General features: G+C 44.8%; 1 protein-coding gene across 1 annotated transcript in view; it reads left to right on the forward strand.

Moving 5' to 3' along the window:
• Positions 1-27,798, forward strand: part of rapgefl1 (Rap guanine nucleotide exchange factor (GEF)-like 1) — a 125,430-nt gene that overhangs the window by 48,341 nt on the left and 49,291 nt on the right. Inside the window, exons 4-6 of the mRNA XM_069906771.1 lie at positions 6,203-6,281; positions 13,845-13,995; positions 26,735-26,832. Coding sequence (XP_069762872.1) covers positions 6,203-6,281; positions 13,845-13,995; positions 26,735-26,832 — 328 coding nt within the window. The remainder of the gene's footprint in view (positions 1-6,202; positions 6,282-13,844; positions 13,996-26,734; positions 26,833-27,798) is intronic.

Genomic DNA, 27,798 nt, shown 5'->3' on the forward strand with positions numbered 1-27,798 from the left:
GACAGTCGCCTGATGACAACGTAATTGGACAATTGCCCAGCCATGCAAATCTAATCTGCACAATCACAGCTTGGGAATTTAAATTTGGGAAACAAAATAAATTTAGATTTCAAAAGTAATAGCTAGTTTCAACCACGACAACTGTGAAACCACTGGATCATTATAAACAGTGATATGGTTCATCAATGTCCTTCAGGGAAGGAAATCTGCCATCCTTACTTACTCTTTGTGTTCACCCATCCAGTTAGAGGAAATAATTTCAGGGAGGCCAGAGAAAATGGGACATAATTTAGAGAACAAGTCACTGATAAATTGAATGGGAAATTTGGAAGAAACTTCTGAAGTGCATGATGGTAAAAATGTGCAACTGATCACCCACTTCAGACAGAGATGAGAAGACATTTCTTAGAGAGGATTGTGAAACTTATGATGAAATATTGAAACAAGATGAAACATTGGTGTAACATCTAGTCAGGCCCCCTCAGAAACTTACCAAGAAGATCAACTCTTATTCTTCTAAACAGCAGTGAGTATTGGTTATTGACCCACAAAAATGGGGAAATTCATGTATGCCGCAGTATCTGCTGGGAGTCTGGCGATTGGGGTAAAATCACAAAGCTGGAGAAACTCAGCAGGTTAAACAGTGTACTTTACAGAGCAAAGATAAATATACATAGCCATTGTTTCGGGCTTGAGCCCTTCATCAAGGTATGAGCAAAATGGAGGCAGATGGCCAAACAAAATGGTGAGGGGGAGGAGCACAGTCCCACAGGCAGGATGCAATCGGTAATAAGGGAGAGGAGGCACACCAGCAAATGGGGGGGGGGGGAGCTCTGAATGGAGAGGGAAGGGGGTGGAGAGCTGGAGGAAAGAAGACAGGGATGGGTAAGAGAGGGAGAATGGAGAGTAGGCTAGCAGAAACAGGAGAAGGTGATGTAATGCCATCTGGTTGGATAGGCCCAGATGGAAATTGGACATGGTTCCTCCAATTTACAGGTGGTCTTCACTGGACAGTACATGAGGCCATGGACAGACATGTCAGCGTGGGAGTATGTGCAGAATTGAAATGATTGGCCACTGGGAGATCTGTCATTGTTGTGGACAGAGCAAAGTGATCTCCCAGTCTGCGTCCAGTGTAGAGAAGATGAGATTGGGGTCTCTCGTCTGGTTGTGAATATCGCAGATGCACAATGAAAGGGGAAGAAATGAGAAGGGTTTGCATCTTTAGCTGAAGGGAAGTAGGCAGATGATCCTGCTCTCTATTTGGCATACCTTTTCTTTGTTCCTTATTATTCTCGTTCACTGCATGGTAACGCCTCATAGAAAGAACACTAATGTGGAAATTGGTGGTGGGATTGGCTTGAGCTATAAGGCACTGTGGTTGAACTCCTGAAATCCTGAATTATACTTTTGCCCTCCAGTTCCCATCTGCTTATCCATTAATTGTTCTGCACTAATTTATTGAGCATGGAGATGTAAATAATTCATCATGATTCATCATGACTGAAAGTTAAAGGCCCACTGCTCCATGTACCTTAACTGTATAATATTCACAGGACGATTATAACCTCTTCTGTCAAGCACAGGTTAATATTGTCTGACATAGACACATCAGACTGAATGGTCTACCACTCAATTATTTTTGTGTTGGAAATTAGTTCTGTGTAGAGCAAATAAGATCCAATTGTTAATGTAATTCCTAATTCACTATCTCCACGGCAGGACTGCTGAGGAATTGGCAGTTCCAGAAAGCCCTGTTCTTTTTCCAGCATTGTTGCCATACTTGGAAACTTGGAGCTTTCCTGTATTGAAGAGAAAGATGACAAAGCATTCGCTGCGCAGTGTCCTTGACCTTCGGTTAGGTCCACACTGGTATTGGATCAGTGATGTTGCACCCTACAAGGATAAAGTGTGAATTCCATCATGGGTAAATAGAAATTCCACCTGTGTAGCTCTTTTCATCTGATTGGGTGGCAGATTCTTAAGCCAGATATCAGTATCTCTCAACGACAAAAAAGTGCAGTTGTTAAAGGCATGCTAGATAATGTATGGTAATGTGTGGTTTGGCAAGGTTGGTTGAGGGACTTTGGCAGGAAAATTCCCTGGTTTAGCTTCAATGCAATGGCAAGGATCTCTTGTATATACCAGCAGATGAATGCTTTTCTCAGTTTAACATTTTATCTAAAAGCTGCACTGAAACTTCATTCTCAAATCCTTGGAGTGGCTTTTAATATACAGCTATGAAAAGTCAGAGCATGCCGAACAGCCACAGCTGCTACACCTAAATGATTCACCAGTGATCCATTAATTGTCTTTTAAGTTGTTTTCCATTATGTGCAGTGTGCATACACACTGCTGAAGATTGTTATTTTTAAAATTCAGACATACAGCACAGTAGCAGGCCCGCGCCACCCAAATACAATAATTAGCCTATAAATCCAATCTGTTTCCAGAGGGCTGGAAGAAACTGGAGCCGCCCAGTGGAAACCCACGCAGACACAGCAAGAACGTACAAACTGCTTACAGACAGTGCGGGATTTGAACCCACTTTGCTGGTGCTGTAACAGTATTGCGCTAACCGTGCTGCCTTTGTTGTACATCGCTGAAACACTATTTCTATTTCTTTCTTGAACCATACCAAAGCAGCATTGACTTTCCGTCCCTGATTTCCTTGGAGAATGTGGTAATGAACTGAAAGCTTTGCAGGAATGTCATTAAGTTGGGAGTCGATGGATTTTGACCCACTGACATGAAGAAAGATAATGCTTCACCAAAACAGGATGCTGAGCCTTTTAGTGAAGAGCTTGGAAATGGTGGTCTTCTTGTTTGCCCCTTGCACATCTTTCTCGCTGGTGTTCTCGCACGCCTGCTGTGCAAGTCCTGCTCAGGCATGCAAAAGAAAGGTGGGAAGGTTTGCTGTAGCACATTTTGTACAAAGCACACATTGAAGCCACAAAAAGTGGAGGGGGTGAATCTTTTGAGTGACAGAGAAGGCACAAATCCAGTGGGCTCTATTATCCTGGGTTTTATTATGCTTTGTTGTAGCTGCTATCACCCTATATAGGCAGTCCATGGGTTATGAATGTCCAACCTACAAACAACTTGTACTTACAAATGGACTACGCCTGGCTTCAGTGGTTTGTCGGCTCGAGAAAGGAGAACGCCATCTGACATTTTAAGTAGGATCATGGACATTTACCCTTGTAACCATGCCTCCAAAGTGCCTGTGCAACTGGATGGCTTTCTTGATACATCCCCTTTTTGTGATGGAAGGCCATCAGGAAATGCTTGAGAGGTATGCAATTTCCAAGCTGTCCCTGTTACAGGATTTACTTGATCAAGTTTATTTTCCCATCAGCTGGATCTTCAGGATCTTGCATGATGAGATGCCAAGGGTGAGGGCAGACACTGTCTTGTTGGAGGTGGTCATTGTCTAGCTCTTGTGTTGCAAATGTACCTGAATATTTTCCAGCGCTTGTTAAATGTTGGCATGCATTACGTCTATAACCAGAGTTGGAAATGAAATAGGGAGACGTTTAATTTGTGAGAAATAGTGCTGTTTTCTGCATGCTTGTGTTTATTATATAAAATAAAGGCAGACTATGTGGATGGAGTGGTTGAAGTAGCAATGGTTACGGAAGCTGGAGTTTAGTGCAATGCTGTCCACAAAAGTGCTGGAGAAACTCAGCAGGTCATGCTTCATCCATAGGAAGTAAAAGGCAGTCCGTGTCTTGGGCCTGTGACCCTGGTCGGGAACACTTTTTCAACAAAAGGCTCATTATATTGACTGCCTTTTACTTCCTCTGGATGCTGCGTGATCCGATGTGTTTCGCCAGCACTTTTAGGTATGGTTACAGCTACTTTTCTTTGATAGGACCTTATTTTTGCTCGTAAACATAGTGCCCACAGTAATTAGTGGGAGTGTATGAAACTTGTATGATTCACAATGAGCTTATTTGGCAGAAATTGGACTTTGTATAAAAATAGGGTGCGACCATTCAGAAGGACTAAGCCCTTCTGAAAGAAACATATTTATATACTGCTTTTTAAAACATAAGACAGCACTTCGCAGCCAAGGAAGTGTCTTTATTTTAATTATTATCAAAAATTTACAGGCAAAGTACACGATGAATTCTCCTTCTGAAATCCAGAATGATTACAATCAGTAAAACTGAAATTCCAAGGAAGGAGTTAAACACACAAACATTGTATCATGCATTTATTTTGCAACCCAGGACAAATTTCAGTGACACACTTTGAGATTGGTTCATTAACCTTTAATTGGCTGAAGTTTGTGAAAAAATGTTGTACAAAAGCAAATCTTTTCCTGAGTAACTCTAATTCATGAGATACATAGAAAATCACACCCTAATTTAATCCCTGTAGACTGATGGGAAAGTGGCACTACTATTTAATGCCTACAGCAATTTTACTATGATTTCTGTCTGAGATTGTCTCACCATAAAGATATTTATTATTGTGGTCCCATTCCAAACAAAAAAAAACTGGGTTAAGATTTCCTAGAGATATTTTATATAGTGTTCAAGTTTCAGAGACTTAGTTAACATCTAGTAACATCATTTGTTTTAAATTTAAATGTACAGCATGGTAACAGATCTTTTCATCCCATGAGCCCTTGCCACCCAATTAACGTACAACTCCTAGTACAGAATGAACGGTGGGAGGAAACCCACACAGACACAGGGAAAACGTACAAATTCCTTACAGACAGCACAGGATTCAAACGCTGGTCCAAAGTGTTGCCGCTGTATCAGCGTTGTGCCAATCGCTACACTAGCCGTGAGTTAATTGGGAGTATTAGGGAATGGAATGAAGGAAATGATGACCTTGCATTTAAAGAACTGGTTTCACATCTCAGGTTGACTAACACCTGCGCAGTATTCAAAGAGCATCTCTCTTCCTATGGAATAAAATGCAATTTGTTCTCAGTGTCATCTTACAAATGTCAATTGGGACAACAGTTAATCAGCCTTTGGGGATCCTATTTGAAGACAGGCATTGGTCATAAATCCCTTATACTCAAACTATTGGATCTTTTGCAACCATTAGGATAGTGTATTTCACCTTATGAATGGACATGCAGTTCCTTTTTAATGTGATTGTTTATACTCTGATCCTGATTGGTCAAGAGAGTCATGTGATGCATCTGCTGTGCTGCCATGTGATATTTTTGCATACCTTAAAAGCTGGTAGATCAACAGCCTCAACATTTAAATCGATCAAGTTATTTATTCCGCAAATAGACCTCTGTCTTTTATTTTGTAACACGTATACACATTTTCGCACATAAATTCTGCAAGAGCAAACTTAATTCTGCATCTCAAACTTTTGTGCAGTGATTCGAGAAATCGTAAGGGAGAATTTCTGTTGCCCAAGTGAGGAGTTACTTGTATTACATGGGAGCATCGATGTAGAGTAAGTGTGCAACATTGAGAAGTGACCATCAGAATCATGGGTAAGGTTGCCACCATTGAGTCAAGCTGCACAAAATAAGAGTTGAATAAAACATTCTTTTCAAAAGAGAAACCCCTTGTGTCTCCTTCTCCAACACAAAATGACTAATCTCTGTGTGCCTTCCACATAGGGCAGAAGGAGCAAACCCATGTGATCAGGGGAGGGGTGGAGGTTGGGGTGAAACTGGAGATACTGATGGGTCAGACAACAAACAGAGTGACCTTCCTGCTCAGTAAAATAGATATGTAGATCCCAGCAAACTGACATGGTTGTAGTCGTTACACAATCCAGTGTTTCCTTGGAAGACTCAGGAAAGGTAAGAGAGGCAATTTTGGGGAAGAAATCAGTTGGCAACTCCATGAAACTGCAAGTCTGGTTGCATGATTTAATAGGAGGCCAAGAATCCTCCACGTCTTACATTAATATCTGTTTTTGGAGCTTCCTTTGTAGCTATACAACAGTCTTCGACCCCCCCCCAACTGCATCCGTGTTTGTGGCTGCTCTGTGGGTGGGTCATCTCGTGTATTCTGTCTCACACCTCAGCCCGAGAGCTCAAAAGCTACAGAGTGGATTTACAGGACTTTTTGTTTTTTGGATTGAGTTGAGTTTAGAGGCTTCAGTGCTAAACCAGCTAGAATGGTTTCATCTGCAGAGCTGGATTTGTTATGGTTCCTGGTGTGTGCAGCAAAACCAAGCCTGTTTCTGATGACTTTTTGTCTTTTTGCAGAGATTCTTCTGGATGATTTCCTACTCACTCACTCGGTCTTCATGCCAACTGACAAGTTGCTGCAGGTTTTACATAAACAATATCCTTCATTTGGAAAACATCAGATAATTTTCACTATAAAATGAAACTGAAAAATACTGCTGTTTAGCAAACCTTGCAACAACTCACTTGGTTATAGGGTTAACACATCTTTCATTCACAGCTGAATGTACAAATAATTTAATGGTCACCCAGATCGTTTTTAGTTTCAGAAATTCCTTATCATCTCTGCAAGTTCAAGATAATTCCAAATGCTCCTTGCACACCTTCTTACCTAAATCTGAAAACTAATTTGTAGCTTTAATTACTGAAAAGTCACAGCCATTCAGCCCATTGAATCCATACTGTTCATACCTAGAACAACCCGGGTTGTCTCATTCCCCTACCAACTTCCAAATGCCTTCTATATATTATTCTCTTTCAGATAGTTATCTAGCTCCCTTTTGGAATGCTACTATTGAAATTGACTTTACCTCTGGCACAGAAGTGAATTCCAAATGCAAACCAGTCATTAAAAAAAAATTAAAGAACTTAGAATGTGTGATAGCCCCCTTTATTTCCACCCCCTTTAGTCTTAACGATAGGCCTGTTCTGTGGGAGCTTGTTTAATGCCTTTTGGAAATTCATATACATCACAACCATGTTGTCCTTTTTAACCCTCATTTGTTACTGCATCATGAAAACCTATCAAATTAATGAGGCAAAACATTAACAAATCCACATTGCCTTTCTCTAATCAATCTAAACTTGTTCAAATCACTGGTAATTTTGGAGACACACAAGAGACTGCAGATACAGATGAATGGCAGAGATGGTTCAACAGGCCAAGTGGCCGACACCTGGTCCCATTTCTTCTGTTCCAGATACAGAATCTTAACTCTTTGTGATAGTACAGATTCTATCACCAATGTGTGTATGTACAGATTGTAGTGTAGGATGACTGTGATTGGCTGAGAGCATAGCCACAACTACTGGCAGGTCTTAAAGGGTTGCTCCTAGCCAGACCAGGTCATTCTAGACTGGTCGACCTACTTGTGATATGCTCCAATCTTTTAGTTAATAAAAGCCTTGGTTTGGATCAACGTCTTTGGTTCTTTCGACGCCCAATACACTCTTCATGAAGTGTTCTGACCCAGAACGTTGACCAGTCTTTTTCTCCCACTGATGCTGCTCGACCCACTGAGTTCCTCCAGCAGAGTACTTTTTTTTCAATATTTTCAATATCTCCAATTATTATGTCTGGAAATATGACCCAGCACTGAAATTAAACTTACTCGTTTGTCCCGAAACCAATTTTTGAACAAGGGTTTAACATTTGCAGTTTTCTCCCTTACTTCCCTCAGCAAGTTGGGATAGGATCATCAAGCCTTTCATCTCCATCCTTAGAAATAATTTTTAGCCCTCCAGAATATCAAGGTCTTCTTTTGGTGAGACTTCAGCAGTATCTCCTTCTTTGGAGGTGATTGATGTTTAGTACATCAATCATGCCCTCTGTTTCCATGATTAATGTTCCATTCTGGTCTCTAGTCATACCTCTCCTCTTAAAACCCAAATCATAGAATATCTTAATCCTTTCTACGTTTGCGAATACTCTCAATCTCTTGTGTTTCTCATTTGAGCTTCATGGCACACACAAAGAGTCTTTGCTCACTGTATCCGTGGCTGCTTCATGCAAGCAGTGGCAGAGCGTAGCACAACCACATCTTGGGCACGCTTAATTATCTTTTGCAAACTTCCTTTGAGTCCTGTGGTTATACTGCTCTTCTCCAGGGGTCATTATATCCTGCAGAAGTATTGGCCAGAACCAGGTAATCAGGGCTTTGCATTAACCATATAACAATTACAACATGGAAACAGGCCATCTTGACCCTTCTAGTCCACACCGAAACAAGTACACTCCTCTAGTCTCATGTACCTGCACCTCGCCCATATCCCTCCATTCCCCTCCCATCCATAAACCTATCCAATTTTTCCTTAAATGACAAAATGCACCCTGCTGCCACTACTGCTCCTGGAAGCTCTTTCCACACGGCCACCACTCTCTGAGTGAAGTTCCCCCTCATGTTACTTCTAAACTTTTGCCTCTTAACTCACAACCTCTTGTTTCAATCTCTCCTACCCTCAAGGGAAAAAGCCTATCCACATCAACTCTGTCTATCCCCCTCATAATCTTAAATACCTCTATCAAATCCCACTCTCAACCTTCGATGCTCCAAGGAATAAAGACCTAATCTGATCAATCTTTCTTTGTAATCTAGATTCTGAAACCCAGGTAACATTTTCATAAATCTTCTCTGCATTCTCTCTACCTTGTTGATGTCCTTCCTATAATTCAGTGACCAGAACTGCACACAATATTCCAAATTTAGCCTCACCAATGCCTTGAACAGTCTCAACATCACCTCCCAACTCCTGTATTCTATGCTTTGATTTATAAAGTCCACCATACTAAAAGCCGCCTTCACCACCCTATCCACATGAGATTCTACCTTAAGGGAACGATGAACCGTTATTCCTAGATCTTTCTGCTCCACTGCTTTCTTCAATGTCCTCCAATTTACTATGTATGTCCTTCTAAAATGAAGCACTTCACATTAAACCCCATCTGCCATCTTTCAGCCCACTCTTCTAAGCCATCCAAATCCCTCTGCAATCTTTGAAAACCTTTTTCATTATCTACAATTCCACCTATTTTAGTATCATCCGCATATTTACTAATCCTATTTACCACCAGATTTACCATCTAGATGTAAATGTAATAAGAAGAGCAGTATAACCACAGGACTCAAAGAAAGTTTGCAAAAGATAATTAAGCGTGCCCAAGATGTGGTTGTGCTACGCTCTGCCACTGCTTGCATGTTAATGTAAATAACAAACAGCAAGGGGCCAAATACAGAACCCTGAGGCACACTGCTTGTTACCAGCCTCCAGCCTGACAAAGATATCCACTACGACTCTCTGGCATCTCTCTTCCAGCCACTGTTGAATCTATTTGACTATCTCAAAATTAATACCTAACGACCTAACCTTTCATGCAGAACCTTATCGAAGGCCTTACTGAAGTCCATATAGACAACATCCACTGCTTTCCCCTCATCAACATTCCTAGTCACCTCTTCAAAATATTCAACAAGATTGGTCAAGTGTGACCTTCCATGCACAAACCCATGTTGAGTGTTCCTGATCAGACTTATATATATATTATCTCTAAGAATGCTTTCCATCACAGACATCAAACTTACAGGCCTATATTTGCTAGGCTTGCTCCTCGAACCCTTTTTAAACAAAGGAACCACACGTGCAATATGCCAATCCTCCGGCATTATACCCGTCTCGAATTACATTTGAAAAATCATTATAAGAGCCTCCGCTATTTCCTCACTAACTTCTCTCAAGGTCCTGGGGAAAATCCTGTCAGGACCTGGAGACTTATCCACCTTTATATGCTTCAAAATCTCTTTCTTAATCACTACATTTTCCATAATTACCCTCTTTGCTTCCTTTACCTTGCACAATTCAATATCCTTCTCCTTAGTGAATACCGAAGAAAAGAACTTGTTCAAAATCTCCCCATCACATTTGGCTCTACACACAGTCGTCTGCTCTGATTCTCTCATGGACCAATTTTATCCCTCACTCTCCTTTTGCTATTAACATATTTATTGAAACCCTTTGGATTTATTTTCACCCTGTTTGCTAAAGCTACTTCGTACCTTCTTTTAGCTTTTTTAAAATTTCTTTCTTAAGATTCTTTTTACATTTGATGTATTCTCCATGCATCTCCTGTATTCCTTGTTTCTTATATTTATTATAGGTCTCCCTCTTTTTTTGAACCAAGTTTCCAGTATCCCTTGAAAACTGGCTTTCTCAAACCTTTGACTCTGCCTTTTATCCTGACAGGAACATAAAGATTTTGTACCCTCAAAATCTCACCTTTAAAAGACCTCCATTTCACTACTACATCCTTCCCATAAAACAAATTGTCCCAATCCACTCCTTGTAAATCCTTTCTCATCTCCTCAAACCTAGCTTTTCCCCACTCAAAAATCGCAATCTTAGGTCCTGACCTATCCCTTTCCATAATTACATTGAAGCTAATGACACTCTGATCACTGGATCCAAAGTGCTCCCCACCACGTACCTCTGTCACCTGACCTATCTCATTCCCCAACAGTAGATCCAACAGTAATTGGTACCCCTAGATATTGGTGTAAAAAAAAAAAAAACTGTCCTGCACATATTTTTACAAATTCCAATCCATCCAGCCCTTTCACAGAATGGGTTTCCCAATCTATATTTGGAAAATTAAAATCTCCCACGATCACAATCCTGTGCTTATTACAAATATCTGCTACCTCACTGCAAATTTACTCCTCTAGTCTTGCTCCTCATTAGGTGGTCTATAATACACCCCTTATAATGTGACTACCCCTTTCCCATTCCTGAATTCCACCCATACAGCCTCCCTGGACAAGCCCTCTAATCTATCCTGCCTAAGCACTGCTGTAATATTTTCCCTGACAAGCAATGCTACACCAGCCCCTCATGCCCCTCCAGTTCTATCACACCTAAAGCAACAAAATCCAGGAATATTTAGCTGCCAATCACATCCCTCCTGCAACCATGTTTCACTAATCGCTACCACATCATACTGCCAAGTGTCTATCCACACCTCAGCTCATCCACCTTCCTTACATTGCTGGGTTTAACTTTCTTGCAGGTTAGGTCTCTGGGGACAAAGTTTGTTTCTTTTGTTTTATTGGCTGTCTGTCTATGACATTTTAATCATCTGTTCTACCACTGCTTCTGGCTGGTTCACCATCCAGTATGTTAGCCACAGTGCCTTCTCATTGGCTGATCCAGCATTGGCGCTAACATCCTGAGCAACCTGTTTGGTGAGCTGATCACAAAAGCCACCCAATGTCTGCAGTTCATGAATTTGATGAGTCTTGGCGACTGGTTCCGAACAAGCCTCGGTCTATCATCAGTAAACCTTACTAAGCACAGTGCTCATTGTGCTCCAGCCTGATTATAAATTTATCATTTACAATTCCTTCGCAAATGATTTGTGAGCACATTCGTGGGACTGGTGGGCTTGAGTTGTGAGGAGAGACTGGTTAAGCTGGTTTTTCTCCATGCATTGTAATGAGGCTGAGGGATGACCTTTTTGAGATTTATGAAATAGAGGGGGTTACATAGGTTAAGTACAATGTTAGTAAATGTGAGGTTATCCACTTTGGAAGGCAAAATTGAAGATCAGATCATTATTATTAAGTGGCAAGCGCTTGCCACTTGTGCATGGATCGCAAAAGGATGGTTATCAAGAAGGCAAATGGAATTTTGACCTTCATTGCTAAAGGGATTGAATTTAGGAGCAGGGAGGTAATATTGCAACTGTACCAGGGAGGCCACATCTGGAGTATTGTGTGCTATTTTGGTCTCCTTACTTGAAGAAGGATGTACTGGCTTTGGAGGCGCTGCAGAGGAGGTTCACCAGGTTGATTCCAGAGATGAGGGGAGATTGAGTCATCTGGGGCTGTACTCACTCACTTGAATTTAGAAGAATGAGAGGGGATCTTATCAAAATGTATAAAATTATGAAAGGCATAGATACGATAGAGGTAGGTAAATTGTTCCCATTGGTGTGGGAGACTCAAACTAGGGGACATAGCATCAAGATCCAGGGTAATAGATTTAGGACAGAGATGAGGAGGAACTTCTTTTCCCAGAGGGTGGGAAATCTGTGGAATTCATTGAAGTATTGGAGAAAACCTCAGTAAATATTTTTAAGACAAGGTTGGATAGATGTTAACATCGTAGGGAATTAAGGGATATGGGGAGAGGGCAGGTAGGTGGAGATGAGCCCATCACCATGTCAGCCATGATCTCATTGAAAGGTGGTGCTGGCTCAACGGGCCGGATGGCCGACTGCTGCTCCTATTTCTTATGTCTTTTTCTCAGGAGAGGGGAGTCTAAAACAAAAGACATAGATTTAAGTTGAGATAGAACAGATTTAAAAGGGACCTGACGGCTGGTGGGTACATGAAAGGAGCTGGATACAATTATGACGTTTAAAAGAAATGTTTAGAGGGATTTGGGCCACACACAGGCAAGTGGGATGAGCTTAGATCGATGACCAGGTCTGTGTAGACATGTTAGGCTGAGGGACCTATTTCTGTGCTGTAAAACCTCCTGACACATGGTGCCATACATCCCTGCCATTTTTCAGTCCATGAGGAGACTCGCTCGTGAGCCATCACACTGTGTCCTTCCCTGATCCAATCACCGACTCTTTTTCAGCAACTGGTAATAGACGAGGATTATCTTTCATTTCTTTAACCAAGTGATGCTCAGTAGACATTTCAACTTGATCACCCGCTTCTCTGCAATCAGTTTAATGCAGGTTGGAACTACCTCAACAACCCTCCAGCATTTCAGGAGCTTCAGCACTGCCCCACCAAGAACCCCTTTGCTTCTATTAACCAGCACAGTCATTAATCATCCAGTAAGCCCACTGAAGAGCAAGGTCAAAGGAATGCCAATCCTAGTAAACATCTCATCGCAACCTCACTCATTCTTTTCTGCGTTAAATGCCACTTTGATCACGTGGCAACAATGTTGTAGTGACTGCCAGAATCCACATTTCTTGAATGACAACCTGTTGGTGTATGAAATGTTTCTGTCACATTGCTTGCAGTATTGCAGGATGTCTCAGGCGACCTGAGGGTTCAGATTCCCTGTGGAAATCTATCAATATGCTTCCGAGCCCAGGGGTTAATGTATCATTTGATGGGGAGCTCAGAATTAAAAGGGTCCATCTGATTTTGAGGACCAAAGAGACTGCAGATACTAGAATCTGGAACAAAAAAACTTGGAAAGTCAAGCAGCATCTGTGAGGACATAAGATATAAATCAGCCTTTTGGGTCAGATATAAATCGGCCTTTTGGGTCAAGACCCTGCATCAAGTTGAGACCCAAAGCATTGAAGTATATCTTTTTGCCTCCATGTATGCTGAGTTCTTCCAGCATTCTGTTTTTTGTTCTGTCTAGATTTTCTTGGTTAAAACATAACAACTTGATAATGTCCTCAACAGTTCCCACTCATAATCTCCGTCCAATGCATTGATATCTGATAGAAAGAGGGTAGGTTTGAACTTAACTATAACCTCATTTTTCCTTCCCCCTCTCTAAGGCTCATGTGGCAGGGTAGCTGGCCACCAACAGACCATATAAACAGATTTCACCAGAGTTGGGTACGTTTGGGAGAGAAAGACAGTTGGGGGTTGGGCAAATAAATTTATGAAGACCATGTTAAAATCCAGCACTGATCAATGAGCTGAGGACTCAGCACTTAATTTTGTAACATTTAGCCAATTAATTCTTTGTCCAGTCATTAAAAGATTCAGCCCCAAAGTCTTGCACCAGAATCAAATAACAAGACACCTTCACGATTTCTCATTGCACCATCAATTGCATTAATATAACATGCACCTACAACCTGCTAAATATTTGATTATGTAAAATTTTCTCAATGCTCTTTCTCTGAGCTCAGGCTGGATTGCCTTTTAAGATGTGAAAGATGTTATCCTTAACAAAGTGTTACATACTGTACAAGCATGTCCGAGAAGGCTGGAAATTCTTATGAGACTTATCTGGAACTGAAGAAGCAAAAGGTTTTGAAAATCACAGTGGAATGGGCAGCGAGGTGCAAGGATCTTCTTCTTGAAGATGAAACTGCTGTAAAGTTGCTCAAGGTAGGTGACTTTAATTATTGATATCAAATTTGGATTTTGTTGACTATGATTGCTCATTTATCATAACTGCAGCTAAAAAGTCCTTAAAAATGCACCTAGACCATACTTGTAAAGAGAAATAGAGTCCATATTGTCCTCTCTCAGAAATGCACTCTCTTAGGCTTTAATTCTGAAATAAATACCTCATGTTTTAGCTTGAAGGCTTGTTCTGTGTGTAGGGTGGGGGGGGGGGGGGGTTAGATTTGGGGAGTTTGAGGATTTGAAATCCAGATGTGAGTCCTTCTGAAATGTCCTAACAAATTTAAACCAGTTTGTGGAGATCAAGAGAAATTGTGCGAGTGTTGGAAGTTTGGGTGAGTGGCATGAAAATCTCTTTCTCAAAATGAGGATGAGGTCTAACGTTACTTTAACTGGGTGATTTGGATATCATGTCAAAGGTGATAGAAGTTACAGAGGATAAGATGTTGAAGATGAAGGCTAATGGGGTAGAAAGGGAGGACAAAGTGAACCCCATTTTTTACTTTGGTCTGGAGTAGAGGGAGTAAGAGCTGAGCTAAATGAAATAAATATGGTTGAGAGCCATGTTAACAATGACAAACAAAGTTTAAAAATAAAGGCAAAGAATACATCATAAAAGTACTGGAATTGAAAGTGTTGCCATAAGGACATTTACAATGGAGCTAGATAAAATGGGTGATTGACCTGGGGTTCTTACAGGAAGCATGTGGAAGGAGGTATGGTCAAAGTAACTGTGGGAGTCTGTTACCAATAATAAATGTTCAATTGCTAACCCATCCACTGTGATGGAGATAGAGATGTCGAAGAAAGGAAGAGTCACAATGTGAAAGTGTGAGTGCGCTGGATATTGACAGCAAAGCCAACGAAACTTGAGCAACACCGATAGTCTTTATTGCACTGGAAAAAGACGTGAGGGGGTCTGATTCAAGGGTTGTTCTACATATCCCCCAGAACTATGCCCGGTTTCCTATAACAACACCTTTGAGTTAAGAGTGAAGTTGTTCAATGGAGGAATTAATTTAGCCAGGGAAAGGAGGGTGATGGGTGATGATAGTGGAAGTAAAATCACAGTATTTGACTGATTTTCTGTCTGGAAATTCAGTCACATAACATGGTTTTCTTCCCAGTTTAAGTGGCTACATCTTGATTTTCCTTGAATGAAACAGTCAGTACCATCCAGCTCATTTCATGAAATACAGTAATTTATCTGAGCACTTCTGCATCAATTCCCTTCTTGTGTTCCTGACAGGTCTCACTCATTTATTATGCATGTGTTCACATTATTCTCTGGGTTGTGCTCCTTCTGGAGCTTTGCAGAAGAGTTGAGATCCTAACATGGCACTGAATTTTGTTGTTCATTTGGTCCAAGCCGACCCTCACTTGACTCCATATTATGTAGATCGGAGGGACTGGGCACAGACTGGGAGATCGCTTCGTTGAGCACCTCAGTTCTGTTGGGCACAGTAGCATGAATCTCCCAGTGGTCACTCATTTCAATTCCCTGTGTCATTCCCTTACCAGCATGTCTGTCCATGAACTCATGCTCTGTCAGACTGAGACCACCTGCAAATGGGAGGAACAACACCTCCTCTTTCATCTGGGTACCCTGCAACTGGAAGGCATCAACTTCTGTGGTTTCCATTAAACCCCCTCCCCCACCTTCTTCTTCCCTCTCGCTTTTCCCCCAGGTCTCCTCCTCTCTCTCTCTTCCCTCTGTCTCATTTTGCAGAACCAAAATCTACTCTCACTTTTCCTCTTATCCTATCCAATTAACACCTTTTGTTGATCTGGACTCCTCCCCCGGCCAGTCTTCAGTCTTTACTCTTTCGCCTTCCTGTTCTTTGCTTATACCTCGAAGAAGGGTTCAGGCCTGAAATGTTCGTAATATACCTTTACCTCCTGTGAATGCTGTGACACTGGCTGAGTTCCTCCAGCATTTCTTGTGTGTTTTTACTATATTACCATCTCCCTGCTCTTTCACCAGACTAGGTTCCAAATTCTGTTCTTCTTCCTCTCCCCAATCATGCTCCCTTTTCCTAATGTTCTCCTTGCCAACGTCTAGAGCCCCCGCAATTTCCCACCACCTGTTCTCCTGAAACACTCATCCCTGTATATCATAACCCCTCCCTCTCTTGCCCACATCTCTTCAACTCATCCACCCACCAAAGGCTAGCTACCCAACCTCAACCCCAAAGCTCGGATTGTCTGACTTCACCACCCCTCAACTCCTTGCTCCCATCCTCAGTGCTAACTGGTACCGTTTAGCAATAAAAATCTGCCAAAGCCCACTAAAAATGGCCAACATCCAAAACATTGCTGACATCATCCTGATCATCCATTTGAGTCCAGTAGAAATTTCTAGGCCACTCTTAGATACAACAGACTCTATTTGTTTCAATTTGTAAGGTCACTGTTGAGTTGAATGTTCTTATAATTATCACTTTCTTTGGTTATGCATTCAGTGACTGAACTGTGATGCAACATTTTTATTACTTTAGAGAGATTAATCCACTCCCTTTAAGTCCACAATTTCAGCTGCGAGCTGGGTAAACAGACTCAGGTCACCCAGAGTTTATTTACCTGTATTGAGTGAACTTTGAAATATGACTGTTTCAAGTTCAGGAGTATCCAATATTAATAAAAGCAGAGTGCTAGAGCCCTGCAGATGAATTTATTACGGAGAATACACAAAGCAATAATGTCTGTAGTATATTTATTTGCAGAGCTTCACTGCTCTGGTTTTACAAATCAACAGGGGCCTTAAAATAGGGGTACTGTCAGAAGTACTGACAAATGTTTAGGTGTACAGCTTCCAGGCATCGAAACGTTGCTGCTGGAGCCTCCTGCTGAGTGTGTAGTGAATGGGCAGCAATGAGGCTGTCAGGTGTTGGGAAGTTAGGCCCCACCTTCGGAGTGCCCTGATGGCCTTCTGATGCCTAGTACTTTCAAAAGTATTTTCCACTGTTTCCACATCTCCAATTGATTAGGGGCATTTGAAAAGAGTTGAGATTCTTTTTTTTTACCCCTGTACAAATTTGTTTAAAAGCATTGGAAACCTGATCATAAATTTGAAACCTAAATTATGCGTTGAAATACAGATAAAACTTCAGATTTTTGAATGATGGTGGTGGATCCCATTCATATAAATAGGGTCATGCTGGTACATGAGCTGCAGTGATGCTGAGGGGCCAGATATAATGTGAATGCAGATCTTCCACTCAGCAGTTTATGGTGAATCCAGGGTCAGAGCAAGAGGCTGGACATGGCAGTGTTGGAATGTGAGACTCAGAGTCATTAATGTGCTGCTGTAGGTAATGCATCCTATACAGAAGCATAAGATAGTTGTCAGTGGGTCTGACAGTGATCGTAGGCACATAACCACAGGGAAACGTGCAACAGAAGGAGCACAACACTAACTGAGTAATCCAGCTACCGTTTATAATGCATCAGCGACAACTTGCAATTTGATAGCATCCCTGCTCTCCAAGTATAGCATGCCTGAGAGGAGTTTGCAAAGGGTGAAGGGTTTGAACAGGTGTTATGAATGGCAGAAAGTACTCAGTGGGAAGCTGTGGAGTGAGGTTTAAGGCCTCCAAGACCATGTGTGATCAGAACATCTCATTTCCACCCCTCCCCCCCCACATACACTCTCCCTTTTCTTTTTAAACACTCACTCTTTCTCTCTTGTCTTTTTACAGTTTTTCTCTCTCCTTTTTATACACGCACTCAATCTCTTTTTACACACACACACACACACACACACACACTCCCTTTTTCTGTCCTTTTGACACACTTGCATTTTTGCAATTTCACTCCTTTTTACCCACACACTTACTCTTTTTTTCTTTTTACACACACACACACACACACACACACACACACACACACACACACACACACACACACACACACACACACACACACACACACGGGCACAGGCGAGAGCGGAGATAGCAGGATACAAGGATGAATGAAAGAACACTGTGCTGGACTGTGGGGGTCATTGTGATGGGATAGAAGAATCTGGAAAACAAGAAGCTAGGAACTTCATGTTGGAGAGTGGGAAATGCAGTGACAGGAAAAAAGGTTCCATGATTGTCGTAATACTACATTTAGAATGTAAAGTACATGTATTTCTGTAACTTTGTCGACCGTAAGGAAGACCGAGAGTCACCACTTTGTCACAGAAACAAGGCCACAGCAAGGAATTAACTCATGATCCCTGGTTTACAAAACTAGTGCTTTAGTCACTGAGCTATCAGCTATATACAGAGACCATGTACCTCAGTCTTGTGAAAGCTGGAGAACCTGGTCATTATGATGACAATGTCCTGGATGAAGCAAATGAAAACTGCCACACAGTTGCTCCATAAAGCTTTATTTTCAGTGTGGTCAGGAGCACAGAGACCCACTATGCTCAGAGCTTGCCTGTTAACACATTGCCACACCTGTCATTTTGTGTTCTCAGTCACTAGCAGGGTCAGTTTTCAGTGAGTTACAACCAACTTGCCTGATTCGAAAGGAAGCAGTCTGCTTCTTGCTACTTGGTGAAACAACAGATAGGCTAGTTGTTGATGAGCTGGAATTTCTACAGCAAAAAAACAGACCCTTTGGCCCAACCCATCTATGCTAACTAAGCTAGTCCCATTGCCCTGTATTGTCCTTGACCCTCTAAACCTATCCTGTCCATGTGCCTATCAGAACATTATAATTCTGCCTGCCTCTCCCACTTCCTCTGGTTGTTTGTTCCATTACCCACCACCCTCTGTGTGAAGTGTGCTTCAGGTTTTCTTTAAATCTTTCCCATCTTACCTTAAATCTTTTCCCTTGAGTTTTAGATTTCTACAACCCTGGGTAAAAGGTTATGATTAATTATCTTATCTATGCTCCTCGTCATCTTGTAAACCTCTGTGCAAGTGTGATAGGTTTTGGACTGCACAACTGGCCTCTTTGCATACTTCTGCTCCCTGCAGGCAGCTCTTTGATGGAATTAAATTTTCAATTTAGACAAAGCACGATAATGGGCCCTACTTGTCCATGAATCCGTGCTGCCTAAATACACCATTTTCCTACTAATCCTGCACATTTTGAAGGGTGGGAGGAAACCGGAGCACACGGAGGAAACCACACAGACATGGGGAGAGTGTACAAACTCCTTACAGACGGCACCAGATGTGAACCCGGGCCACTACTGCAGTAATGGTATTGCACAAACCACTACTCTGTCGGATCAGTGCTGCCAGGGAGATAGGAAGGTAAAATTCTTCTGTATTCTGACAGCACACATCTCTGTAAATTCCCTAATGTTTTCTCCTCTAACTGGCTGAATGTTCCAAATTTTTATCAGCTTCGAATGCAGATGGTAGTCTCAAATTTAATTTTCAATGGTGTTAAGCAGTGGAATTGATATAAATGCATAAACACTGCTGTGTAGTAAATTACTTAAATCTTACACCTCCATGTTCTATGGATCTGCTCTGCAGCATGCACATGAAAATAGATGAAAGATACGACAGAAGCTGGCAATCTGAAATAAAAACAGGAATGCTGGAAACACTGATCAGGTCAAGCAGCATCTGTAGAAAGAAAGAAGCAGTTAATGTTTCAGGTCAGAGACCTTTCAGAAATTGGAGAATTCAGAGACCCTGTCTTAAACATCAAATGTTAATTCTTCCTCTCTCTACAGATGTCGTCTAACCTGCTGAGTTTCAGCATTTTGTTCTGTTCTTATTGTGAATTTGTATTAACTCCCTGATGCCAAAGGTGCAATCGTATTGTACTTTGGAAAAAAATAATTTTTGGTGGTAAGTTGAAGAGTAGTTTGCAACTTTGATTTATGTCCTAAACAAGGGTAAACTTGCCTTGGAGGGAGCAGGGCAAGAAATGGTTATGAATGAGAAGATTGTCCTGTGGATGATGAGTCTTTAATCAGTGGCATTCACATGAACATGAAGTGAATTCATCAAAACAGACACTAAGAATGATTGGCAGAGGAGAACTAATGGGCTGTTACTCTCGCTAAACAAACAAGGACTACAGGACTAAGTCAGTGATTTTGGTCAAAGATGATGAGGTTTGACTGTTCAAGATTCCTTTATTGCCATGTAATAGTACAGAACATGTAATATAACACAAAATTATCTTCTGCCTGTCGAGAGGTAGAGAAAGAATCGCCATTAATATTGCCTGGTGCCCGTTACAGTAAGCAAGAAAGAGAACCAAAAGAGAGTCCCTTCAAAATCACTGAGTGTCCATGGATTTGCCTTCAGCACAGGCCCCTGCTCGATCTATCGGCAACCCAAGCTCCAGATCCAAAGCTCTGACATGGTCAAGTACCCTTCAGCACCCGAGACCCTTTGGGAGCCCTTCTTCTCAGCACTCTCACGAATCCCTGTTCCATGAGTTGTTTAACCACAAGTCACTGACCTACTGCGTCCTTCATCCGCTGAGTCCCTCGCCGGTCTGCGATTGTAGGGTCATCACTTTTGCTTTTCTTTCTCAACACAGGGTTGTTCTCCCCATTTCTGGTGCCCTCTCTGATCCCCCAGAGCCTGCAAACCCTCGTGGCCACTAATGAGTATAGGCCCCACTATCCTGGGCACAGAACCCAAGAATGCAAGACTTTAATTAAAACCATCGTCAGCTCCTTTAACAAGCTGTTTAAAGCCTTTACGGAGCTGTTGGGGTTAGGAGCTGGTGGTTGGATCTCGTGGAGCAACACTGTGTCTCGGCTTCCGACTCTCCCAGGTCCACTTCAGCGGCAGCACCACCATTCAATATTCCAATGATATTCCTATCAGCTTTGGCACCAAGGTGGGGGCAGGAGGCATTCGTGGGCATTGCCTGGCCAAAACAAGGACTTGTGCCCCTGCCAAGGCACCCACCCGCAGGCCAAGCCTTTGGTGCAAAACCTTTTAAATTATATATATATATATATATATATATATATATAATATTTTAAAAGAACATTTTGCTTCCCTGGGTACAGATTTGACCGGAAATGTCCCTGTGAAGCCCCTGTACGCAGTAACTGCCTGGCCGCTGTTGCTCCTCTGATTAGCAGCACCCTCCGACCCTCCTCCCAGGCTGCAACCACCCCAGCACCTGACAGCTTTCCCCAGCCAAGGCCTGTGCGGGCTAACATCACAAGGCCTGTGAGCGTCACTGAGCACTGTTCCCCAGCAACAGGCCGGTTCTCGGAGAAGTCTGCAGCCTGGGCCCGGTGGTGGAGGTGAGATTTCCCTCAGGAGGAGCATGTGGCTGGGGGTGGGGTGGGTCTCAAGTGCTCGGTTCCCGGAACGCGGGCCCGGTCCTTGATGGAGCCATCCTGCCCTGGGGTGGAGATGCTCCCAGGGTGTGAGTACAGCCTTGGGGAGGAGGACAAGCAGCACTAAGGTCCGGCTGGGGCCTCGTCCCCCCATAGTCGGGCCGGTGGGGGGGGGGGGGGGTGAGTTCAGGAAATGCATTTCCTGTCACATGGGGCTGATCAGGCCGATCTGACAATGACAGCTGCAGCCCCCCTCCCCCTGGCCGCAGGATGAGTGGGAGCAGCTGTCGGACTGATGGAGGGAGGGGTGGACAGGAGGCAGGCAGGGCAAGTGTCAGGCAGTGGATGGAAGAGTCCATGGCAGGTATAGTACTCACTCCTTTCCTCCTCCTCCCGGCCCCACATCTGCTGAGTGAATTCTTAAATGGTAGCTTGTGCCCCCCCACCCCTCCATGGTTATCTTAATGCCCCCTCCCCGGTTAGATCTCTTCCATTGATTCTGTGGTGATATGACCACTAGCCTACTGCAGGGGGCGATCTCTGTACCTGCAGAAGGACCACCTAGGGGCTGACTCCACCTGGCCGGCTGTCAATCAGCTGACCCGAATATAAACCTGAGCCAGCCCCTCTTGAGCCAATCACTCAGGAGCCACCACAGCTGAAACTGGTGTACAGACTTGTAGCAGAATAAAGCCTGTAGTACAGACTTTTGTGTTTTGTGTCTGCTTGCTGCTACAACAGCATGTCACAATTTATTTGAAGACAACCATGGAGAAGTTCCTGATGATCAAGAGTTTGAAGATTGACCCTCAGCACCTGGAAGCCCAGGGACGCTTTGAAATCTGGAAACACGCCGTCGAGGTGGTCATCCAAACACAGACCAAGGTCATTAACATGAACCAGAAGCGTCTCATGGTACTCCGCACGAGGTTGGGCCATTGTGCCTTCCAGGCCATCAAGGACTGTACCGATTACGAACTGGCGATGGCCGTCCTGGAGGCCATGTACAAGCCCCCAATGAAAATGATCTAAGCCAGGTACCTGCTGCAGCAGCCAGGTGAGATGGCAGATGCCTACCTGGGGATCCTGCGAGAGCTGGCCCGCCCGTGCCTGGTCGAGACTGGGGTGTCCGAAGGAGAGGTGGATTGGTTGATCAGGGATGCCTATGTGCGAGGGTTGTGATCGAGGAGCGCCTAGCAGAAACTGCTGGAAGACAACATCGCCTCACTCTTCAGAACTGTGGAGATGGTTCACTCTCTGCAGGCTGCAGCCTTCGACTCCCGACTCCCCCAGTTCTCAGTATGGCTGACCCAGATGACCGCCGTAGCCCAGGGACCGCACGTGGAGTTGTCCATCGCTGCCACTGGCACACCGCATCTCTGTAAGTACTGCGGGTCCCGGTGTGGGTCAGACAGATGGTCCCGCAGAAGCTGCCCGGCCCGAAACTCTTTCTGCTCTCGATGCAGCAAGAAAGGCCACTACGCGAAAGTGTGCCTCTCTAGACCCGCCAGGAGCACAGCGGCCCTCTGCGATCAACATGCAACCCCCCTGGACATCGCCATGTGCGAAGTGCGGGCGACGCATTACCCATCGCGCCGCTTCCGCCTGCTCCATCGATGCCACTTCTGGCCCCACCTCCGACGGGCACTGCAGTGGTGTGCTCACCCCGGGTGCCTCCATCTTCTTCCAAGCCACTTCCGCCAGGACCACTGACGTCACTTCTGCCAGCGCGGACTAAGCGAGCAACGGGGAGGCCGATCCATGCTGACACCATGCATGCCCACAGGTTGCTGACATCTTACGCCAGCTGGGTCCCGCCACCATCTTGGGCCAGTCGAGCCCCAGCGACATTGCAACACCTGGGACAGGACGACATGGTCAACACAGGCGCTGACCAGACCACCCACCTGACGCACCCCATGCCGACAGAGATCGCCCCCAGCTGCCACTCACCTCACCTATTGACTTGGACCCCGAGATGGTCCTAGCTTCCACCATCCTGAAGAGGGACATCCCACACGGGCTCGGGAGCTTGATGTTCAAATGAAGTGCCTGTTTGATAGGGGTAGTACTGAGAGCTTCATACATCCGAACGTGGCATGGACATTAAAACTCAAAATCTTCCCCACAAACTTTGCCATAGCTTTTGTGGCCCAGGACCGCTCCATAACAGCCCTCGGGCGCTGCTAGGATGATCTGACTGTTGGGGGGGGGGGGTGGGGTGGGGGAAAACGTACAACGGGTTCAGGCTCCTGGTCATTCCCAAACTCTGTTCCCTGGTCCTCTTGGGGCTAGACTTCCAGTGCCACCTACAAAGCGTTACCCTCATTTTCGGCGGGCCTTTCTGCCCCCCCCCCCCCGCTCATGCTCCACAGCACGCAATCCGACCACCCCAAGCCTGCCTGCACCTCCCCCCCTCCTTCTTCAACTACCTTACGCCAGACTGTAAGCCGATAATGGCCAGGAGCAGGCGCTATTGCGCGGCCGACCGGGTCTTCATCAAGTTGGAGGTAAAATAGCTTCTGGTGGTACCTTAGAGCCCAGCACCAGTACCTGGAGAGCCCAAGTCCTGGCGGTAAAATGGGCAGCAAACCGAGGATGGTTATCGACTACAGCTAGACCATCAACCGGTACACTCAGCTGGATGCCTACCCCTCACCCAGAATAGCTGACATGATCAACTTAAAGTCGGCCTAACACAAACTCCTGATCCATTCATGGAACAAGCCTTACACCCCCTTTGAGGCAGATGGGCACCTCTACCAGTTCTCTGTTTTTCAGAGGGAGATGGACTGCATGGTCGACTAGCACAGCTTAAGAGCGACCTTCCCATATCTGGGCAATGTCACCATCTGCGGCCATGACCAACAGGACCATGATGACAACCTGGAGAGGTTTCTCCAGATGGCCGAGGAGCTGAACCTCACTTACAACAAAGTGAAGTGTGTGTTTAGCACTACCCACCTCGCCATCCTAGGGTACATTGTGGAACATGGTGTTATTGGTCCCAACCCAGAACGCATGTCCACTAATGGAACTGCCCCTCCCACACCCTCCACAGGTGCCTTGGCCTGTTTTTCTACTACTCTCAGTGGGTTCCCCATTTCTCGGACAAAGTCCGCCCACTGGCCCAGGCCACCACCTTTCCCCTCCCACCTGAGGCGCAGGCAGCTTTTGTACACATCAGGCAGGACATCGCCAATACCACGATGCATGCCATGGACAAAGACACCCCATTTCAAGTGGAGTGCAATGCCTCTGATGTTACCCTCGCACTCAACCAGAAGGGGCAACCCACGGTTCCAAGCTCAAACACTCCACCATTGAAAAGGAGGCCCAAGCGATCGTGGAAGCAGTCCACCACTGGTGCCACTACCTGGCTGGCAGGAGGTTCACTCTCCTCACCAACAGTGGCGTTCATGTTCAGCACCACCCACAAAGACAAGATCAAGAATGACCAGATCTTCGCTGGTTTGTCGAGCTGGCTACATTCAGCTACAACATCCAGTACAGACCAGGGAAGTTCAATGACACCCCCGATGCCCTATCCTGGACCTGCGCATCAGCGCAGGCCGACCAGCTGCAGGCACACCAAGACTCCCTCTGCCACTTGGGGGTGACACGCCTGTACTATTTAATCAAGTCCCGAAACTTTCCCTTTACTGTCCAAGAGGTCCGGACCATGACTGAGTCGTGCAGGGTCTGCACGGAATGCAAACCTTGCTTCTTCCATCCGCCCCAGGCCCACATCGTCAAGGCCACCCAGCCCTTCGAACGACTCAGTATCGAGTACAAAGGCCCCCTGCCTTCCACAAACAAGAATGTCTATTTCCTCATGGTTATAGACAAGTACTCCCATTATCCCTTCGCCATCCCATGCCCATACACCTCCACAGAGGTTATCAGGGCCCTGACACAGGTCTTCATCATGTTCGGCTACCCGGCGTTCATCCACAGTGACCGGGGGTCCAGCTTTATGAGTGAGGAACTGCACCAGCACCTGGTGACGTGAGGCATCGCGAATAGTCGCATGACTAGTTATAATCCAAGGGGCAGCGGGCAGGTTGAGTGTGAAAACAGAGTGATCTGGAAGACTGTCCTCCTGGCCCCTAGGTCCAAAGGCTGATCCATGAATTACTGGCAAGAAGCCCTCCTCAAGGCGCTCCATGCCATAGGTCGCTCTTGTGCATGGCTACAAATCAGACCCCTCACGACCACCTGTTTTCATTCCCCAGGAAATCGGTGACAGAAACCTCTCACCCAGCGTGGCTCACATCTCTGGAACCAGTGCTCCTGCGCAACCACGTATGGGCCCACAAGGCCGACCCACTGGTCGAGCAGGTGCTCCTCCTTCACGCCAACCACAACTACGCCTACATCAGGTACCCCAGTGGCCGTGAGGACACCATCTCGACCAGGGATCTGGCACTATCAGGAGCACCACCATCACCAACACCACCACCACCTCACATCGACCCGATGCAATTTCCCCATCACGGGCATCCTTGGCCCATTCAGGACAAGGGGACTGAACCGCCCCTCCAGCTCCTCCCTCTCCTGCCAATCCACGCCGACCCGGCCATGCCACCACGGACATATGATACAATGCCAGTCCTGGTGCCCGACCCAACCACACCGGACCCGACTAGCCCTCTGGCATTCACAACACCCTCACCAACCTTTGACGAGGAGCTAACCCTGTGACTGTCACAGAGACTCCGATGGCCGCTGGACCGTCTAAACCTGTAAATAAATCTGTAAATACCGCCTGGCATCGTTACTCACCCTCCCACCCCCCCAGGACAATTTTAAGAAGAGGGTGAATGTGGTGATGTGACCACTAGCTTACTGCAGGGGGCGATCTCTGTACCTGCAGAAGGACCACCTGGGGGCTGACTCTACCTGGCTGGCTGTCAATCAGCCAACCCAGACATAAGCCTGAGCCGGTCCCTCCTGAGCCAGTCACTCGGGAGCCACCACAGCTGAAACTGGTGTACAAACCTTTAGCTGAATAAAACCTGTAGTACAGTCTTTTGTGTTTTGTGTTTGCTTGCTGCTACCACAGCGCGCCACAAATTCCTATTGCGACATTTTCAGTTTCTGTCCCAGGAAGTTGTTGGATGATCAGTTGATGAGTTTGATCAAGAAGCTGCAGATGGACAGGAAGCAATTCAGGGGGCAAAGATCAAATAGTATGTGGCACAAGATGAATGGACCAAGATTAAAGACAGAGTGGTCTGTCTATTCCTGCTCCTGGTTTTGTTTTAGATTCTTAAATTTCCTGCTTTCTCTTTACACGCGCAAATGCACTAATCCATGTTTTGCAAAGGCATGTTTGCTGCACTTTGAAACAAGTAATAATCCACACCAACCGGTTTGAAAATTATATGGATTTTTTTTTTAAATGACTCGATTTTTATTTATGTATTTATTTGTCTACTTTGAATCAAATAGGACCTGAATACTATTGCCAGAAAGGACCTGCGTCTCTATCCGAATCTGAAAGAAGAGATCTCAAGGCTTCAGCACATGGTGGAAACAGTAGAGTGCAGGTCAGGAGTGAAATTGTAAATGTGTAGAGTTAAATGAGTCAGAAATGAAACACTGCTTTAGAGATTAATCTGGGACAAAAGGGGCAAAAGGTGCTTCATGATACAATTGAATGGGTAATTAGGGTTAAGGTGTGCCTCTTCTGCCCAATAAATAGGGCACCTGCAGGCTGTCATACTTTGGACCAGGAATTCTCATGAGTTGGTGGGGATGTTACACTTTTACAAGGAAGTTTTGTGAGCATGCTTAAATTGTTTCCTCTGTTCACTTGACCTAGACAGAACTCGGAATAATGTTACTGCTTCAGGAATCAGGTTCCAGGCATGAGAACAAAGTGGTGAAATGTGAAAGCCTGCAGACACTGTGATTGTAGTAAAAGCACAGAAATGCTGGAGGAACTCAGCAGGTCTTGTAGCGTCCTCAGGAGGTAAAGATATATCACCGACGTTTCAGGCCTGAGCCCTTCTTCAAGGTATGAGTAAAAGGCAGGCAGGTGTTTGAATTATGTGGATGGGGAGAAGGGAAGAATAGGCAGGGGGAGGGGTTCAGACCGATAGTGTTGGTTGGGTACAGATGGGACACAGGAGAAAGGAAAGGTGAGAATTGACTGGGGTAGGGGGTGTATTTTTGGCTCTGTGGAAGCAGAGCTGCAGGAAAGGAAACTGGGGAAAGGGAAAAGAGAGAGAGAACAAGAGGAAAGGAGAAATGGGGAAAGATGGGGGATAGGGTTTAACTGGAGAAGTTGATGCCACCCAGTTAGAGGATGCCCAGAGAGAAGATGAGGTGTTGTTCCTCCAATTTGTTGGTGGTCTCAGTATGGCAGTGCATGAGACCGTAGATAGAGATGTCAGTAGGGGAATTGAAATGGGTGGCCATTAGGAGATCCCCACTATTTCAAGTCGAGGTCAGAACTGGACGCAGACTGGGAGATTGCTTTGTTGAGCGCTGAATTCAAACCCAAGTTGCTG

Source organism: Narcine bancroftii, chromosome 12 (assembly GCF_036971445.1).
Source record: "Narcine bancroftii isolate sNarBan1 chromosome 12, sNarBan1.hap1, whole genome shotgun sequence".
Classification (NCBI taxonomy): domain Eukaryota; kingdom Metazoa; phylum Chordata; class Chondrichthyes; order Torpediniformes; family Narcinidae; genus Narcine; species Narcine bancroftii.